At 48.5% G+C, this 20,193-nt stretch overlaps 1 protein-coding gene across 10 annotated transcripts in view; it reads left to right on the top strand.

Moving 5' to 3' along the window:
• The window catches only part of Ppfibp1 (PPFIA binding protein 1), a 167,656-nt gene that overhangs the window by 119,957 nt on the left and 27,506 nt on the right, over nt 1–20,193 (top strand). For 4 of the 10 annotated variants that reach the window (XM_045139564.1, XM_045139562.1, XM_045139565.1 and 1 more), the window contains exons 5-13: nt 3,451–3,537; nt 4,817–4,930; nt 5,712–5,843; nt 10,105–10,197; nt 10,512–10,604; nt 11,996–12,104; nt 14,084–14,116; nt 15,544–15,605; nt 18,935–19,019. In XM_045139564.1, the coding sequence (XP_044995499.1) occupies nt 3,451–3,537; nt 4,817–4,930; nt 5,712–5,843; nt 10,105–10,197; nt 10,512–10,604; nt 11,996–12,104; nt 14,084–14,116; nt 15,544–15,605; nt 18,935–19,019 (808 nt within the window). The remainder of the gene's footprint in view (nt 1–3,450; nt 3,538–4,816; nt 4,931–5,711; nt 5,844–10,104; nt 10,198–10,511; nt 10,605–11,995; nt 12,105–14,083; nt 14,117–15,543; nt 15,606–18,934; nt 19,020–20,193) is intronic. The other 6 variants (XM_045139572.1, XM_045139568.1, XM_045139570.1 and 3 more) reach the window with 3 other exon arrangements.

The following is a 20,193-nucleotide window of genomic DNA, read 5'->3' as shown; positions in this document are numbered from 1 at the left end:
AGAAAAGAAAAGAAAAGAAAAGAAAAGAAAAGAAAAGAAAAGAAAAGAAGACAGAGCAGAGGTGATAGGTGTGTACCAGACTGGCTTGTCTCAACATTCTTAAGGCAAAAATACACATCCGCAGAAACAGAATCATTATTGAGGATTTGAACGTGGTACCACAGCCAAGTAGTGTCCCAGCAATTACTCCTGCTTGTGCTTAGAAAACACCCAGGCAGGGACTGGAGAGATGGCTTAGCGGTTTAAGCGCTTGCCTGTGAAGCCTCAGGACCCTGGTTCGAGGCTCGATTCCGCAGGACCCACGTTAGCCAGATGCACAAGGGGGCGCACACGTCTGGAGTTCATTTGCAGCGGCTAGAAGCCCTGGCGCGCCCACTCTCCTCTCTCTCTCTGCCTCTCTCTCTCTTTGTCTGTTGCTCTCAAATAAGTAAATAAAAATAAACAAAAATTAAAAAAAAAAAGAAAATCCCAGGTAGCCTCGACTATTATAAGCACTTGCAAATATCAGTACATTATTGAGAAGTGCACACTTGCCCATTTTGACTCAGCTCTCCCATATTTTCTTTTGGAGAGCTGGCTTCTCTTTCACATCGCTGTGACAGGCAGGGTGTCTGACAGAAGTGCCACAAGAGAGGAGGGGTTTGCTTTGGCTCACCATCTGAGGGTGCGGCCCGCGGGGACTGTACACGCGGTGGTGGGAGTACGTGGCCGCTGGCCCCACCACACCTGCAGTCGGGAGGCCCAGAGACCCTTCTTCCTTTTTCCTCAGGCCGGGCCCCAGCGGGGTGCCGCCTCCATCCAGAGTGGATCTTCCCAGCTTCATTAAGCTAACCTGGGAGCTGCCTCAGAGACATGCTCAGATGTTTCCATGGCGATGCCACGCCCTGAAGAGGCACAGTCAGTAGTTCCGGTCACATTAGGCTTGATAAGTGGCACTGCTCACTTACCGTGATGATGTCCTCCAGTCCGAGTAAGGGAGCCGGGGCTGGAGTTCAGGGAAGAAGAGCACATGCTTCTGAGCGTGAGCGCAGATTCGAACCCCAGAACCCAAATTGAAACATAAAGGGGCACGTTTCGCTTTTGATCAGTGCTACCTGACTCTTGTCCCAGCTATCCAGGAGGCCAGGGCGGGGGTTTGCTTGAGCCCAGGTGCGTGGGCCCAGCCTGGGCAACATAGGGAGACCCTACCTCTTAAATAAAGAAAAGAGGTTTCCTTGCTCTCACTGGGCATGAAGCATTTTCCTTTTTTTTTTCCCTAATGAAATGTATGTTTGCAAAACACTGGCCATGTAAAGGTTTGTAAGCAGATGCTTGTTAGTGTCCATAATAAACCCCAGAATGGTGAAGCTGTCCGGGTCCACCTCCCCACTTCCTAGCCCGAGAGCATGCCGTCTGTCCGGGCGGCTTCCCAGGGGCTGTGCTCACGGCGTTGCGTGCATTTCATTTTCATGGCTCTCCCTGGGGACGGAGTCATTCGGGCCACTCCAGCAGGCTCTCGTAATTTAGTCCTGGGCACTCAACAACACGAACAGAAGTATGCTGGGTAATTGTGTAGCTATGTGGTCAAGCAGCTGAGGGCAACCCTCCCGTCCACTCCTGAGTCCTCACGGCACACCTACTGAATTAACTTCTCTCTGGAGCCTCTCAAGGAGTGTCGTCCGCATGTCTCCCCTCCCCCCACCCTTCCCTTGCTCATCCCTCCTCCGCATGTTGTTCATCTTCCCCGTCCAGCGCGTAACTTGTGCTCCTCCCGTGACTGGTGCTGGAAACTGCACCGACTAGGCACAACATTAATGTCACTTAGTTCTAGAGAAACAATAGATGCCTCATCAGATGCGCCCAGGAAGTCAGGACGTGCACTTGGCATTTCTCTGGTCCGAAGTCTAACGGGGTTGGTTTTCATGTGAACTCTGGATGGCCCTATCTGTTTCTTTTATTTTTGTTGTATTTGAGGGGAAAAAATCAGGAAATCCTATGAGTATTGCAGATTATATGATTAGAAACTATTTAAATGAGATTAGAAAGAGTGACGTCACACTTTACAAACCAGGTGTGGTAATCCCAGGTGCCTGAAGCAGGAGGACTATTAATTCTAGGACTAGCGTGGGCACCCTGTTCTGGAGGAGACAAGAAGGAGGGAGAAGGGGAAAAAGGTGGGGGGAGAGAGAGTGCTTACAAATCCCTGCCTTGCCTTGAGGATTTATAAGCAATTAACAGTTGCTGGGAGATGAGAAAGACATTTTCGTGGGTGGTGTACCCACTAGTAAGTTTCCCAGGCGCCCTCTCATAAATAACCCCGCACCCACGCTCTTGTAGATAATGCTGGTCAGGGCTGGAGGCATTTAAGCGGTTAAGCGGTTAAGGTGTTTGCCTGCAAAGCCAAAGGACCCTGGTTTGATTCCCCAGGACCCACATTAGCCAGATACACAAAAGGCGCACACATCTGGAGTTCATTTGCAGTGGCTGGAGGCCCTGGAGTGCCCATTCTCTCTCTCTCTCTCTCTCTCCCCCCCGTCTTTCTCTGTCAAATAAATAAGTAAAACTAAAATATTTTAAAAAATAATGCTGGTCATACTTATTGTCACCTCCCTCCCCCAAAGACCTCTGCTTCCTCCCTCAGCCTCCCAGTGCTGGGACTGAAGATGGGTCCCACCACTCCTGGCTTAGGAGTGTTCTTTGTGGACTGAGTGTTTGGGGAACAGAGAAAGACTTCGCGAAGTTTCAGAGGCAGGAGGGTTTACCCTGTGATCTGGAGAGCTGAGAGGCAGACAGAAGCTCTGGGGAGATGGTCCTGCTGTTTCCTGTGAATACATGAATTTTCAGTCCTGTGTATTGATCTGAAGAATGGGATGGTGGGAGTGGAAGGTCATTACCACCACACCCCAAATCAGTGACAGTGGTCAGTGAGGGAAAGTGGGGTACCCCCTCCAGACCGTCATCAAACTTGCCCACCTCTGGCTCTGTGCCTGGTGTCTGTCACTGAGGAGTTCCAGCAACTGCTGTTCCGTACAGTCTTTCTTTTCTTCTCTCTTTTTATTTAATTGATGTGTTTGGACATGCCATGCTCTCATGTCAGTACGAATGAACACTGGCCCCTTGCGCCGCTTTTTACATCTGGCTTATGTGGGTAGCTTGGGGACTGAACCTTGGCCAGCAAGCTTTGCAAGCAAATGCCTTTAACCTCTGAGCCATCTCCCCAGCCACAGGGTCCTTATTTTCTACTAGCTCAGAGGTTGGGTAGGTTGGTCAGCCATATCTAAATGTCCACCGTGCATGTCTTGCCCATTTTGAAGTAAATTAATTCTTTAGGATTGTTTTCCATTAATGGCAATGACAGCTATGCTGAGTTTAATTCAGGTCTCTGGAGTTAAAAGTATGTAGATTTTATATATTCACAGTGTGCCAATCCCAAAGGGGAGTTGTTCTTACCTGTCTCGTTTTCTTCTTCAGACAAATGGACACCTACCTGGGAATGGAGATGTGTATCAAGAAAGGCTGGCCCGCTTAGAAAATGATAAGGAGTCCCTCGTTCTTCAGGCAAGTCGTTTTTCAGTGACACTCTTACCAGGACACATCAGTGCCCCCCACAGCTTTGGATCAGAAATTTTTGGAAAAATTGCACCTCCACTAAACATGTAATTCCTTGAACAATTAGTATTTATGTGGTGTTTGGAGTGTATCAGGAAGTCCCTGGACTGTTGCACATCCTCAGGAGGGTGACTTTAGAGGTTGTATCTCAGTGCTCTTCCGTTTTATAAAGGGACGCAAAAACGTTCCAGTTTTTTAAGTGATGTCATGGGCCAAGCAAAATGGCAGAGCAGTGAGTGGACCCTGCGGGGCGCCCCGGCTGTGTGCGTCCTCCTGCCCTGTAAACACTGGACAGATGTCTTCACTGTGGGTTTTTTTTTGACTGAATAGATCAAAGTATGTTTACCCAGCTGGTGGCCCTGAGGAGACCCTCTCCTTTGCATTGAGTGCTGAGGATGAAGGGACAGACGCCACCCTTCTCAAGGACATTTGTCTGAGGGTGTCGCATTGCATTTGGGATCTCTCCTTTCCTTCCTCCCCTCCCCCCTCCCTTCTTTCCTTTTCTTTCCTTCCCTCCCTCTTTTGTCTTCCTTCCTTTCTCTCCCTTTCTTTCCCTCCCTCCTCCTCCTCTCTCTCTTCCCTTTCTTTTCTTTCTTTCGTGTTGGGACCTCACGTATGCTGGGTCCCTGCCTCTGAACTACACTTACCTCCCGTCCTGACTGGACACATTTATGACTATGTTGACCTTGAACGATCTTGTAGAAGGTTGAATTCCTTGGACTACTTTCCTTACTTGTTTTTACCACCCCTTATTCTCTTTGAAGTGTCAGATTTGAGGAGCCCTTGATAATGTCTGTTTTAAATATTAACCTCATAATCCTTCTGTTAACTTCTAATACAATCTCCTCGCCCTGCCCCAAAGTGACAATTTTTGTATATACTCTTGTAAGTAATTGGAATGGACTAATGTATCAAGTATTGCACAGCCTGATTATCCCTGACTTTTTCCTAAGTTGAGTAAGAATCTGTAGATCATAAGGCTGGGGACACAGCCCAGCAGCAAAGTGCGCGCCCGGCGTTCACGAGGCTCGGCCCCGTCCTCGGCCCCGGAGTAGACAAAGCGTGCGTGTAACGAAGTGTCGGGGGCCCTGTCACCTTGTCCGCCGCTCTCAGCAGCAGGGAGCTCATTAGGTGGTGTTTTTTTTTTTTTTTTCTTCAAGTAGAAAATAAAGAATGCAGGGGGACCTAAATTCTCTCTAATTCATCATAGTATGTGCTTCAAATACAGGTGAGTGTGTTAACAGACCAGGTGGAGGCTCAGGGAGAGAAGATCCGAGATTTGGAGTTCTGCCTCGAAGAGCACCGGGAGAAGCTGAATGCCACGGAAGAAATGCTGCAGCAGGTGCGTGGGGCGCGGGGCGGGGCCTGCGGCCGACGCGCACTGGCGTGGGGCTTAAGCGTTCTGGTTCGTCAGGAGGCAGAGTCTCACTCTAGCCCAGAATGAGCTGGAACTTACTCCGTAGCCCAGGCTGGCCTTGAAGGCCCAGCAGTCCTCCTACCACAGCCTCGCGAGTGCTGGGATTAAAGGTGTGTGTCACCAAGCTGGTTGGTTTTCAACTCTTGACCATGGGAATATAACCATCGCATGACCTTAATTACTAAGAAAAACTGAAGCACACAGAGTGTGCACACAAGCACGCGCATGTCCACCACACACGCGGCGCTCATATGACAGAGGCCCTGCGCTGTGGTGGGTAAGGGTACACGTGGGCGCAGAGCTGCCTGGGTTTGGTTTCCTGCGACATTTCTTTCTGCATGACCTTTGCCAGGATCTTAACCTCTGTGTTCCTCAGCCTCCACATCCTTAGATGTTCTGGTAAGCAAGAACAGTGAGGATTTCTGCCCCCCTCCTCAGACTGATCGAGGGACTGAGGCACTTGGTAATACGTCACCCTGGTACCTGGCTCGTAGCAAACATAGTGTAACTGGCGGCATCGACATTACCACAAGGTTTAAGAACACGAAAAGGCAGTGTGTGTGTCGGGTCCCTTCAGTGCACGTCTGATGAGTCGTCCTCATCACGTCCTCTGCTGTGTGTGACCGCAATGACAAAGCCACGCATGGCCACTTGATTATAATCGAATTAGATTATAACCGAACAGTACATGTCTCTATTCCAACAGGAACTTTTGAGCAGGACCTCCTTGGAAACCCAGAAACTGGATCTGATGGCCGAGGTCTCCAACCTGAAGCTAACACTGACGGCCGTGGAGAAGGACAGGCTGGATTACGAGGACAGGTTCAGGGACACGGAGGTGAGAGGCTCCATCGGTCAGTCTCTGCCGCGCGCGTATGTGGACAAACAGGCACATGCACGTGTGTATGTGCACACACACATGCTCACATGCGTGTGTGCACACACGGGAAGGTAGTCAGTTACTATAGTCCTCATCCTCATTCTTTTTAAGAGTGAGTATGGGCTGGAGAAATGGCTTAGTGGTTAAGGCATTTGCCTGTCAAGCCAAAGGACCCAGGTTCAATTCCCCAGGACCCACGTTAGCCAGATGCACAAAGGAACACATGTGTCTGGAGTTCATTTACAGTGGCTGGAAGCTCTGGCACACCCATATTCTCTCTTTTTCTCTCTCTCCTCCTTTCTCTGATAAATAAATAAATATAAAAAATGTTTTTAAAAAAGAGTAAGTTTTAGGGGCTGGGATGCTCAGTGAGACAACGCATGCTCAGGGCATACAAGGGCCCTGGCTTCTATCCCAGCATTCTCTGTCTGCACCCTCCAAAAAGATAAGCCAGGATTTTATTCATAAACCCAACACTTGGGTGTTAGAAGCAGAAGGATCACAGATTTAAGGCCAGCCTTCACTAAGCAGTGAACTTGAGGCGAGCCTGGACCGTATGAGACCCTGTCTCAAAAATGAAATGGGGGGAAGAGGGCTGGAGAGAGATTTAGCAGTTGAGGTGTTTGCCTGTAAAACCAAAGGATACCGGTTCAACTCTCCAGGACCCACGTAAGCCAGATGCACAAGGGGGCGCACGCATCTGGAGTTCATTTACAGTGACAGTGGCTGGAGATCCTGGCACACCCATTCTCTCTCTCTCTCTCTCTCTCTCTCTTTCTCTGCCTCTTTCTCTCTCTCAAATACATACATACATATATATATATATATAATATATATATATATATTGTGGTTGGGGGGGGAGGTAGGGTCTCACTATAGTTCAGGCTGACCTGGAATTCACTATGTACTCTCTCAGAGTAGCCTTGAACTCACAGCGATCCTCCTACCTCTGCCTCCCAAGTGAGGGGATTAAAGGCGTGAGCCCCCACACCTGGCGTATTTTTAAAACATGAAGCAGGGCTGGCAACATAGCTGAGCAGTTAAAGGCACTTGCGCGCACTGCCTGACAGCCTGGGTTTGATCTCGCCAGTACTCATGTAGAGCCAGACGCACAAAGTGGCGCGTGGGTGTGGAGTTCATTTGCAGTATAGGAGAGAGACCCTGCCTCACAAAACAAAGCAAATGCAAACAAACAGAATGTAACAAACAAGACCAGAGTAAATTTAATTCCATTGCGTTTCAACACTTTTCTCCTAATAGCAGTATTTATTTGGTGGTTAACCAGTCATTGGATAAACTGCATCAGATGCTTCGTGACTGGCAGGGAAAGGCTTGCTTCTTTCTGTCTGCCTGTCCGTCCGTGGTCTTCACTCCCGTCATTAGGTATCCAGGAAACAAGCCTTGGTCATTTTCTACAAAGTAATAAGCACTGTTGTGAGCATGGTGTACGCACAGTCACACTGGCTATAGAATATTTGATACAGCTTGTGTTATATATGACAGTAACGGAACAGTCTTCAAAGTTAAACCTTCAGATGCACGTGATCTTGTTAATTTTCCCTCAGTTAAAATAGTTTCCCTAGCTATTTAATCAGTCACAAGTTCTTTAACCTTGTCTTAAAATTTTAAAGAATTTGGATATTGATTCCTAAGAACATATGGAAGTGGAGAAAAAGGACAAGCATTTCAAGAATAGTGAATTAAATAAACCTTGAAGATTCAGGACTGGAGAGGACTGGAAATTGCTGGAGGGAGATGGTGAGGTTACTCCACAGTGCCCCCTTCTGGTAAGAGCACATCAGAAACAGCTCTGCCAGGGCAAAGTGATGCTTTCTTCGGACCTGACCTTCTGATAAGAAGTTACCTGAAATAATTTACATCGCATTTTTCTTTTTCTTTTTCTTTTTTTTTTTTGACCGGGATTTTGTAGTACCAGATTTGTCGAACCTCAGTTGTCATGACTTCTCCCTGGCTGAAAATTTAGTTTCATATTTTACATGTCTCCATCAAAGGCAAACGGGTGGTTTTTCTAAAGAGTAGAAACATGGTCACGGTGTAACAGTGTGTGGCTCTGTTGTCTTTCATGGTCTCTTCTCTGCAGTCACGCCTGAAGGGGCTGGCTCACGTGCGCTGGTTTCAGAGCTGCGTCTTAGCAAGCAGGAAGCCACGTGCTCACCAGATTAGGACGCTCCTCATACAGCAACAACTAAAACGCAGAAACTGACTTTTCCTTTTAACTTGAATTCGCAATGTTAGACAAGTTTTACAGACTCACGTTTTTTTTCCCAAAGTAGAGTCTCACTCTAGTCCAGACTGACTTGGGATTCACTATGTAGTCTCAGGCTAGCCTCAAAGTCAGGGCAATTCTCCTACCCCTGCCTCCCAAGTGCTAGAATTAAAAGTGTGTGCCATCATGCCGTTACAAGCATTCTTGTTTTTGTTTGTTTTGTTTAAGCAGCAGCAGGAAAGGTGTCAAATGATACTGTATGGAAATATTGGGGATGATTTGTCTTTTATTTTCCACATGTAAAACTGTTGCCACCCTGAATATATATATGTAAGGCACAGGCCTTTGTCTCTTTCAGATTGAGAATTCTTGTTTCAAAAGATTTAAATTTAAGTTTATATTTTGGGAGACTTAGCTAGTGACCTTCCTCATTGCCATGACGAAAAACCTGACAAAAACAATTTAAGGAATAAGGGAGGTTTGTTTTTGGCTTATTTTGGCTCACTGCTGGTAGCTGGTGCTCAGCTTTCTTTTGCCTTTTGATTTAGCCCATATCTCCAGCCCGTAAACCGCTTCCACTCTCACGCAGGGTGAATCTTCCTCAGTTTACTCATTCGAGACACCGCCTTACAGTGGTTTGTTTGCATGGTGATTTTAGATCTGTCAAGTTGACAGCATAAACTGTCACCAAGCTGAAGTAAGAAATTATAAACACAATTTTTAATATCCACTAATATGTCACTGAACAGGCTCTGAAGGTAAATAGATATCCCAAGGGAGAAACTGGTGTGTTTGAAAACTGTCTTGTAGATCTATCATGGGTAGTTTTAGTCTAGAAATATGGGACAAGTGGTCATGAGTCTGATATTAAACTACTTTTCCAAGTCAGTCAGCTTTCTATCATGACAAGTACCTGAGAGAAACGGCTTATGCTGGCTTCAGGTGTGGAGGTTCCAGTCCATGGCCAATGAGCCCAACGCGTTTGGGCTGGTGGCAAGCCAGCATGCCATCCTGGACTATGTGGCATGGCCAGAGGAAAGAGGCGGGGGTCCTGCCATCCTCTGCAAAAGCATGCTCCCCATTGACCATAGGATCTCCACTAAGTCTCACCTTGTAAAGGTTCCACAGCCCTTCCCCCAGTCCACCCTGGGGACCAGGACTCTTTAACAGATGAGCCTCTAGGGGACACCCAGGCTCAAATTTTAGCACTTAATCAAAATTATAGTCACCTTTTATTTTTAAAAAATACTGTATTTATTTATTTGTTTATTTTAAAGCAGAGAGGGGTAGAAGAGAGACAGAGAATGAAAATGGGCATGCCAGGGACTCCAGCTGCTGCAAACAAACTCCGGATGCATATACCACCTTGTGCATCTGGCTTATGTGGGTCCTGGGGAATCGAATCTGGGTCCTTTGGCTTTGCTGGCAAGTGCCTTAACTACTAAGCCATCTCTCCAGCCCTCTTTTTTTTTTTTTAAACTAGGATTTCTAAATTTTAATTTATTTATCTGCAAGCAGAGAGAAATAGAAGAGAGAATGGGCGCATCAGGGCCTCCAGTTACTGCAAATGAACTCCAGATGCACGTGCCACCTTGCGCATCTGGCTTACGTGGGTATCAAACCTGGATCCTTAGACTTCGGCAGACAAGCTCCTTAACCGCTAAGCCATCTCTCCAGCCCAACCTTTTTGTTTTGTTTTGTTTTTATTTTTTATGCGCCCATTACCACAGGGTGGAGGCCAGGGGCGCTTACATCACTGTCCACAGAGAGGCGTCTCTAGGAAGGAGGCCGTGGCCCCTACAACCGTGTCTACAGAGAGAGGTGCCTTGGTGCTTGCAAAGGCACCTCTGTTTCTGCTCGCCAGATCTGAGTCCCTCATCTGATGACGTGCACCCTGGGAACTGTTGACGCTGGGATTTCCAGGCTGCTCTTGTTGCACAACTGACCGTTTTGCTCCTTTCCTGATACATTTCCTGTGTTCTTCATGGACAGGGGCTGATGCAGGAGATCAATGGCCTGAGGCTAAAAGTTAGTGAAATGGACAGTGAAAGAGTCCAGTATGAAAAAAAGCTTAAATCTACCAAAGTAAGTTTCTTACTCGTAACTTTTTTTTTTTTAACAAATGATCTCACTATTCCTCTGTGAGCAATAGTATAAAAAAATGTTTTCTACCTTGTATATAACAAAAGTATTTAGTAGCAAATGAAGGATTTCCTCAGTTGGGAAACAGCACTTTTACACAACCGTTTCAAGTAAAGCAGGGGCTTAGCTAATGAGCTGGATCACGGTCAGCTGCTTCCCAGCTAGCCACCTTACAGACTGATGCTGTTTCCTTGGTTATTCAGCTTGTCTTTGTCTGCCTACTTTTCTCTCACCCTTCCTCCCTATCTCTCTGCCAGTCTTTAATGGCCAAACTTTCTAGCATGAAAATCAAGGTGGGTCAGATGCAGTATGAAAAGCAGCGGATGGAACGCAAGTGGGCGTCACTGCAGGTGTGGTAGACAGCAGCCTGCACTCTCTGGCTTGTGTCGTTTTGCTGTGACAGTGTTTCCAGTGGCATGCGCGTTCACTGTGTCTGTGTGTCCCTCGTTTTATTAAACACATACATAACCTGATCAAAGGGACAGTGAGATCGCTTCAGAGTCTCCAGAAATACCTGACCTCGTGACTGAAAAGTAGCGAGCAGGGAAATTAAAGGATTAGCCCATAAACTGAATCTAACCCAGGCCGCCTGGGCCCTGAGAGTCGCAGAGCAACTGTAAAAGCTCACCTGTGAAAGGACTGTTTCCGACTGACTGCCTCACCGCCCGCTCACGCCCTCAGGTGGAGTGTGCCGCGCTCTGTATGGGGCGGGCAGCACCTTTGCCGGTACTGAAGAGAATGCTGAGCCTGAGGCCAGTCTTAGCCCTGAGGGTGGACCGCGCCTCGTCCTCCTGCAGTGTGTGACAAACTCCTGGATAGTCGGAAAGTACATGTGATATTAAACATAGGCATGAATATTGGCATTGTGTGCTGTTTCCTGTGTTAAATACAGCCAGCCAAACACAAATTTGCTACTTAGCTAATAGTTTATTGAAAAAAAAAATGAAGCTTAGAATTTTCACATGTAGATCAGTGGGCTTGGAAGCTTATTCTATTACATGGTTTTTAAAAAAAGACCTTCAATGCCCGCTGGCTAGAGCCCTCTCTTCCCGTTGCCATGGGAGATTCCGTCGTGCTTAGCGATGAGGGTGGACCACGTAGCCCTGGCGTGTCTGTAGTTACCCAGGACATGTCACCCTGAGCTCAGCGCTTGTCTCTAAGTACAGGCGCCATGTTGAAATGCTGAGCAAGGCAGTGGCCAAGGCTTTCCCAGCTTGCACTGTGTTCTGCTTTTGTGACAACGGACACCCAATTTTTATCTTTTTTTTTTTTTTTTTTTTTTTTTTTTGGTTTTTCAAGGTCTCACTCTAGCCCAGGCTGACCTGGAATTCACTATGTAGTCTCAGGCAGGCCTCGAACTCATGGTGATCCTCCTACCTCTGCCTCCCGAGTGCTGGGATTTAAAGGCATGTGCCACCAACGTTCAGCTAGATAACTTGGCCAAGCTTTTAAATTTAATAGAAGATCTAAGCCTTAGTGCTATCCCAGTCCTGATTATACTATCAAAGATTTCTTTTTCACTTTGCTCACAACCCTGAAATCATGATGCTTAACGGTTGCAAATTGGCCTTACATAATAGTGTTTACGTCGCCTCTGTCCGATTTTTTGACGTTTATGTGTAAGTTTCCACAGATTTCTGTTTCACCCTCACCACCCTGTCACTGACTGAGGGCTGACATGCTCTCTGAGTGTTCCCCTTTGCCGTGATGCGCTGTGTTAAACTGAGTTTTCAACGTGCAGGATGAGCTGGCGTCTTTAAAGGAGCAGCTGGACGAGAGGGAATGCGAAGTGAAAAGGCTGCAAGACAAGCTGGTGACGAAAGGCGAAGGGGTTGAGCTGTTCGATAGAGGTGAGACTTCTGCCACTGGCTGTGTTACTTTTTTAAAAACCCACAGAAGTGGCGGGAGGATGGCTGTGAGCTTGAGGCCAGCCTGGGACTGCAGAGTGAGTTCCAGGTCAGCCTGGGCTAGAACGAGACCTTACCTCCAACGGAAAAAAAAAAAAAAACACAACTGCAAAATACGGGAGAGAAACCGGTGTTGGCCGGTGTATAATTGTAGCACAAAGGAAGGCAAAGGCAGCAGAGCCATAGGGACCAGGGCCACGACACCCCTGTCCAGACAGTTTCCCGTGACGGGAGCCCATCAGCTTCCTGCACGCAGCTAGACGAGGATGGTCCTGGGCCGTTTGTGCTCGGTCTGGGTGACTGCGTGGCGAGTTCTCATCCAGGGGCGCTCTTGTTCATGTTGCACCTCAAGGAGCGCCCAAAGAAGCGAAAGGGTAGAGGAAGGGGTGGAGTGCTTGCCTAGCATGGAACAGGCCCCGGGTTCGATCTCTACCACTGAAAGACTGACAGATGGACGGACGGACAGACGGAATAAAAGGACCCACTGCTAATGTTCCAAGCTTGTTCCCTCTGAACTGAACTTGAGACGAGATGAGCCGGGGTATGGTGGCCCACGTCTGTAACCCCAGCGTGAGGCTGAAGCAGGAGTGCCATGAGTTCTTTGAAGCCAGCGTGGGCTGTCAGGCTCAAGAACCAAACAAAGCCACCCTGCCGTTTTAAGAGAAAAGAGGAATGGCTCTGCGAATTTCTTCCCAAAGCTCGAGCCACCAACCTTCAAGACGGCAAAAGAAGCTTGAGTTTTTAAGAACTGTGAATTTATCCGAAGTCCTCCTCCCAGAGGTTTGTTCTGAGTTTTATGTGGTTTGAGGTTACTAGCAATGTAAGTCACACGTGATTTAAAAAAAAAAAAAAAAAGTAATGTAAATGTGATTTTTAAAAAGTTGTATTTGGGTCAGACACCGTGGCACACAGCCTCTGATCCCAGTGCTTGGAGGCTGAGACAGAAGGACTTGAAATTGAACGACCTAATCCAAAACGTGTATCTAGGAGCGGAGTGTGTGCAGCACCTGACAAGAGTAGATCCGGCTGCGCCCTCCTTTGTGACTGCCAGTGACAGCGGCGGCACCAGGGTACTGCAGAAGCAGCTCGCATTAGTGTTGCTGCTCGTGTTTTCGTGGGTCGCACGCAGAACAGCGCCATGGAGCCGCTGCGGGTGCCACACTTCCCTGCCCATCCGAACACCCGCGGGGGGGGGGGGGGGGGGAGCGGGGCCGCCCCTCCCGCCGGACTTTGACATGAGTGAGATGTTGTGAGAGGACGTTCAGAAACACGTCACGCAGAAGCATAGATCTGGGGAGGCTTTGGGAGGTGCTGGGGATTGAACCCAGGCCCTTCCCTGCGCATGCTAAGCACGTGCTCTACCAGTAAGCTGCATTCTCTGGTCCCACTTTTGGGGTTTGAAGAATAAAATGGATTCAGAGGGATGGTGGGCTAGAAATTGTTAGAGGAATGCCGCCCAGTCAGACGGAAGAACTGGGACCAGTCGGAACGGCTAGCTGCCAGCTAAGTGCCGGGACCAAGACCGGGTGTCCCGGCATCGTCGCTGGAGAGGAGCCACCACGTCGGCGCACTTGAACTTGAGCGGTCGGTTGCACGTGCCTGAGCATACCTGCCGGTCCCGTCCAGGAGGACCTGGTGGCCAAAGCGTGACTGTAGTGAAACCACTATTCAGACCGCACTAGCTAGTCGGTCACGGCCGCGGGCCTCACTGTCCAGGAAAGGGTCAGGGCCGCGAAGGACAGAGAGTTCCAGCATACCCAGCACCTCACGGCCCAGCGCCGGCAGGGCCCCTTTCCGCAGCTTGGTTCTGTCTTGCTTTGGGTTAGAATCCCTCCCTTCATGTTAGGAAACAAAATCTAGTAGTAAGAGTATTTATTACTGTAACCATGCTAACTTCCAATCTGATGGGTCTTCCTGTGCAGATGAAAATTTTAAAAAGAAGCTCAAAGAGAAAAGTAAGGCTTTGTGTTTCCGTTAGCCCTCACACCCACCAGAGCACTCTACCTGCTCTTTGCATGTGTGGAAAAGCTTTCCTCTTGCTGGAGACACGCAGTTGCTTCACCAGTAAGCCCCTTCATTTCTTCACAGCGCTCACACTGAAGTCTAGACAGACAGTAAAAGGGGAAAATCACGCTATAGGTTTTTCCGATTCCGCCCCTGCCGGGAGGGCGTACAGAGAAGTAGAGTCAGCAAAGGCTTCCTCAGAGGTCTAGGCAGCATTCAGGCGAAGGAGAAAAGGGTAGTTACAGCCCTGTGAAAACTCAGTTTAAAAAAAATCTCTGCTTCTCTTTCTTTATGTTTTGAAGCTGGTTATTTAGATGAGATCTGTCGAAGCTCCTTGGAAATGCTTGCTTGATGTTGTGAAGGAGATTGGGTCCTTGCCACACAGTGATCGACCCGTAACTGAATCTTTATCCCAGACAGTAAACTATTAAATATTATTAGTTATTAAACTAAGGGAGTTGCCTTTGAAAAGAATAGCAATTCCTAACAGAATGTTATGTCAATGCTATTTTAAAAATTAATAATAGCTGGGCTAGGTAGTGCACGCCTTTAATCCCAGCACCTGAGAGGCAGAGGTAGGAGGATTACCATGAGTTCAAGGCCACCCTCAGACTACATAGTAAATTCCAGGTCGGCCTGGGCTAGAGTGAAACCCTACATCCAAAAAAAAAAAATAATAATAAAAATTAATACTATCTTTTTTTTTTCTCAGAAGTAGATAACTAGCTGAACCATATTTTAATTGTAGTTTCACTCTTGGGTGAAGTTTTCATTTTTAAAAATGTTAACTTTTTTCAGGTTAACATTGTCTTTGTAATTTTCATCAGATTCAGCATCTTCTGGCCATTTGATCTTGATTTCTGTTTTATATTTGCGTGAGAAATGAAGCTTATAGATGAAGCAAAGGGCTCCTCACACTATCCTGTGGACCCCACGCTCGCTTCTCAGCATGGCCGCTCACATGAACACCGTGCTGCGTCAGGCTCTCCTGTGTCCATCGTACATCGTGGTTACGACGGTGACTGTTTTCTCTGCTGTGGTCACTGTGTCTACCACCACCGCCTTCCTCATCGCCCCCCAATCCCACTGCCCGTGGCTTCTGTTTTGAACATCGTGCTTTTGTGGTCGAAGCGCCCAGGTTCCCTCCACGTTCTCTTTGGCTTTAGGGAGAATAGTGAGCCATCCATCTTCACACTGCTTCTGCTTCCTTTCTGCAATGACAGCTGTCCAGGCGAGGACCACAGTGTCCATTGTAGGTCGTCCCTAAAGGGACTGTGGGTTAAATGCTCCCCCCATTTACAGACAAGGAGACAGATCATCCCCGCCTTTGCCTAGCAGCATGTCCAAACCGCAGTGACTCTTGCTTGTATGTTTGCAGATGTCGAAGTCCAGAAAATGAAGAAGGCCGTGGAGTGTCTGATGGCAGCGAATGAAGAAAAGGTACGGATGCAACTTAAGTATTTAAATATTTTACATTCCGTGCAGTTTTTTTCCAGCCACCCCAGCTGAATAAAGCGTACTTGGAATGCTACTGACGTTAAGAGACAGTCAGCATTCTCTCTTCCTGTCCCAGTGTTCATGGTCTCGGTGATGACAGCATGACTGGCTGTGCATAGGGACAGAGACCAGCAGCATGGGCTGTGGTGACGCTCCACCCACCCCCCTCCCCTGAATTTAGAAAATGGTCAAGCCCTCGGAGCTGCTGTGTTCAGATGAGGAGGAGGACAGCCCACAGTACGTGCCGGCAGCTCTGGGCTGCTGTGAGCTCTGGAAGTGTCAGCCGCACACTCACATCGAGTCTCTTCTTCGTTTCCATACAACGTCCTTGACACTCTTGGCCGTTTTCACACCTGGAATCACCTGTTTTCCTGAGAGAGGAAATTCCCGAAAGCAAGGTCAGGCCCCGTGGAAGGACGCGCGGGCCAGGCTTTCGTCTCCCCGGCACCAGCCCAGCACTGCTGCCTCTGGGCTCTTGGCCCTGCTTGGATCTCCTTGCGCACGTCTGGGTTCTGTCCTGTTGGGAGCAGAGATGAAGTGCCCCTGCTGGGGCAGGGTGTGATCCACACTGTCACATTCACCCAGCCACAAGGATAGGTGTGGTCTCCTTACGCTAGTCTTTTCCCCCTGTCAAATAGAAAGAAGTTAGCCAGCTGCCCACTACAGCTTACATTTAAACACGAAATCTTTGGCACTCACTTTGTTTTAATTTCACTCAAAGATCGGCAAGGAGCAAAACCCCCAGAGTTGAGGGAGCCCTTGATAGATGCTCACACTGCTGTAGGAGCTGTCAGAGTAACAGCCTTCCCCCAGCAGCCAGAAGGCTTTAGAAGAGACATATTGGAACAGACTGGGCCAGAGCAGATCACAAAATGCACACCTGACACCAGCCAGGTCCTGCTGGGAGCATACTGGAGCAGGAGGGGCGGCCGGCGTCACCGGGAGCCGCTGGAGAGCTCTGGTGTAGGTGACGGCATGCCGGCTCGCGAGTTGGGATCTTGGCTTGTAGACTGGTGGTGGCAAGGTTCGACTGCTGTTTTGAAAGCTGACGTCGGCCTGCATAAGGGATGGTGAGCGAGGACGGTATAGACAGACGCGGGCTTGGAGTCGGCCACTGTCAGGGAGGAAGAAACCTGAGGAGGCTGCCGCGTGGCAAGGCTGACACAGGTCTGGGTTTGAGAAAGGCGTGAGTGACGGCCCCTTTAGAGGGCTCACGGGGTCAAGTGGAGGCTTAGGTATGACGGGAAAGGACTGGCTTTGGATTGACATCCGTTCACGTGGATGTGCCCTTGGGACATAAAGGAGATTTCTTTTAGAAGGATGAATGGAGCATGAATCTAACTTTTAGGATTAATGTGGAGTTACAGATTTAGTGAGTTGTTTTTTTTTTTAAATTACTGTAGAGATTTCTGCTTTTCTTTCCCCATGTTTTGAAGCCCACTAGTTAGTTGAGATCTCCATTTAGAGAGTCTGGGAAATAATCTCTTGGTGTTGTGAAAGAGTGTATCCAGGTTCATTCACAGAGTCTGGATTTTACTGAATGCCACTAAAAGGTGAGTCCATAGTTGACTCCCTCAGACAGTGAAGTATGCCGTTAGGGGAATCTGCCCTTGAGAAGCAGAGGAGAGACGCAGAATGCTGAGATGGGGCGCCTGGAGCCTGCGCGTGCCCCCGCCTCGCACGGCTGCTGGCGCTTGGCATTGACGCTGCCCAGCTGATCTCCACATTCGCCGCGGCCCAGGAGGACTGGGTCATCTCAGACAGGCGGCTGTGACGTACATGCGTGCTGGTTGCAGGGTGGTGTAGTCTGCCCCGGCTGGGATGGCCTCTCTCCTCACCAGATGCTCTTTCTCCAGTTAACTGGCCCAGGCTTCTTCTCACGACAGCTCCTGAGTTCCCTGCGGCAGCAGCAGACAGCGGCCGCGCGTGCAGCTGCTGTGTTGGTATCTCACTGGCCCCAAAGCAGCTCTCGTGGACCAGGCCCAGGCTCAGTGTGCTGGAGTTAGGGAGGCAGCCACTTTCACACTGTGCCACAGTTTAGGGCTGGGAGAACAGGGTCTAGGATGGATAAAGCTTGAAGCTCCTGACATTTTACAATCCAGTGGCACTCTTGGAAGTAGAATGTCCAGGTCTGGAACATAGCTCAGTGGTAGAACGCCTGAGACCCAAGCTCTGTCCTCAGCACCATTGCGAGAGAAAAAAAAAAAAGGAGAATAATTATTTGGTAAGGGATTGAGACATTAAAGTAGAAGGAAAGAGGAATAGAGAATTAAGAGAAAGAGTAAAATGTGTCAGTAAAGGTTCATATTGTGTTTTCTTCATTAGTTTTCTTATTATTGTGGCAAAATACCTGTCGTAATGCACCAGGAGGTAGGGAGGGAGGGAGGGAGGAGGGAGTTGTCCTGGCTCACAGCTTGGTCGCGCCACATCCACAGTCGGGAAGCGCAGAGAGCTGAAGGCTGGTGCGGGGCACACTTCCTCCTTTGCACTCACTCGTAACTTCAGCCCGTGGGACGGTCCTGCCCGTACGCTCAGGTGGGTCTTCCCACCTCACTGAGCAGAATCTAGAAACCTCCTCGTAGGCACCCCCACAGGTGTGTCTCCTAGGGGATTCCATTTTTATTACTTACGCGCATGTGCGTACACGCTAGGGACTGTTGCCGGTGCACACGAAAGCTGGCGCATCAAACCCAGGCCTGCAGGTTTTGCAAGCAGGCTGCCTCTAGCAGCTGGGCCACCTCTCCAACCCCTCGTAGGTGGTTGTAGATCCCGTCAGGCTGACAGTTGAGATCAGCATCCACATACAAAGGTAAAACCTGAGACGGGATGGCGGGTCGGAAGCCCCTGGAAGCGCCTGTGGTGGTGCTGAGGGCTGCGATGCTTGCTGATGAGGACGGCAGACAGGCGCACCTTGCTGTGCGGGTGGCGTTTCCTTCCAAGATTTGACTTAAAAGTTGGAGAGATGATGGGCGTGGTGGCGCACGCCTTTAATCCCAGCACTTGAGAGGCAGCGGTAGGAGGATCGCCATGACTTCAAGGCCACCCTGAGATGACAGAGTTAATTCCAGGTCAGCCTGGACCAGAGTGAGACCCTACCTCGAAAAACCAAAACAAAAAAAGTTGGAGAGAAGAGTGGAATTGAGTGGCTGGAAGTTTTTGCATCTTTAGAACTATTCTCTGAATAATGTAAATAATTCACGTCTACTGATTCTTTCTTACCTTCACGATTTTAAAACCATAGTATTAAAGGCAGCAATTTATTGTATTCGTAGGATCGGAAGATAGACGATCTCAGACAGAGCCTGAACAGGTACAAGAAGATGCAAGACGCGGGAGCCCAGGCCCAGGGCCACACAGGTAGGCGTGGCTCTGCGGGCGGCACCTAGCCTCAGGCTGTGAGCTCCCGCGTGTGAATCTGGCATCTTACCAGGTCATGCCCTCATCCCAGGGCAGGTGGCGGTCCATTCAGTGACACCGTCACAAGGCTGCTCTTCTCTGCGAGGGAGCGTGCAGACTGAGGAGCAAGAACGCGGGCATTGGTTGGCCATCTCTAAGAAGCCGATTAAAGTGCTTCTAGACAGAGAGACCAATTGCATGTACAAAGAGCCTGGTGGGGAGACAGTTGGAGAGGTGGATGGAGGTCTGAGGAGGGGTGAGAGACTGCTCAAGTTTGAGTCCCAAGACCCACAGGAACAGTTGGACATAGAGAAGCAGAGACCTGACAGTGACTGGAGCTTGTGAAAAAAAATAGCAAGCTCCAAGATCAGTGAGAGACTCTGACCTTCTGCTCTGACTACCACGAGCAACACGTGGAGTGCCACATGGGTGCGCACGCATGTGCACACACACACACACATTTACACATATACATACACATTAACACATACACACATTTACATATATACATACACACTAACACATATACACACACATTTACACATATACACTAACATACACACACATTTACACATATACACTAACATACACACACATTTACACATATACATATACACTAACACATATACACACACATTTACACATATACATACACACTAACTCATATATACACACATTTACACATATACATACACACTAACACATACACACATTTACACATATACATACACACTAACACATACACACATTTACACATATACATACACACTAACACATACACACATTTACACATATACATACACACTAACACATATACACACATTTACACATATACATACACACTAACACATACACACACATTTACACATATACATACACACAGACACCCTAACGGGACCAGTATGTAGTATGTTCATCCAGAAAAGTTCACAGTCAACTAAAAAGAAGAGGGGAGTGGGTGTGGGGGCGCACACCTTTAATCCCAGCACTCGGGAGGCAGAGGTAGGAGGATCGTCATGAGTTTGAAGTCACCTCGAGATTGCAGAGTGAATTCCAGGTCAGCCTGGGCTAGAGTGAGACCAGATGTGGTGGTACATGCCTTTAATCCTAGTATTTTGGGAGGCTGAGGCAGGAA

This window comes from Jaculus jaculus, chromosome 22 (genome assembly GCF_020740685.1).
Source record: "Jaculus jaculus isolate mJacJac1 chromosome 22, mJacJac1.mat.Y.cur, whole genome shotgun sequence".
Lineage (NCBI taxonomy): Eukaryota > Metazoa > Chordata > Mammalia > Rodentia > Dipodidae > Jaculus > Jaculus jaculus.
This window is presented reverse-complemented; position numbering and strand designations above follow the sequence as displayed.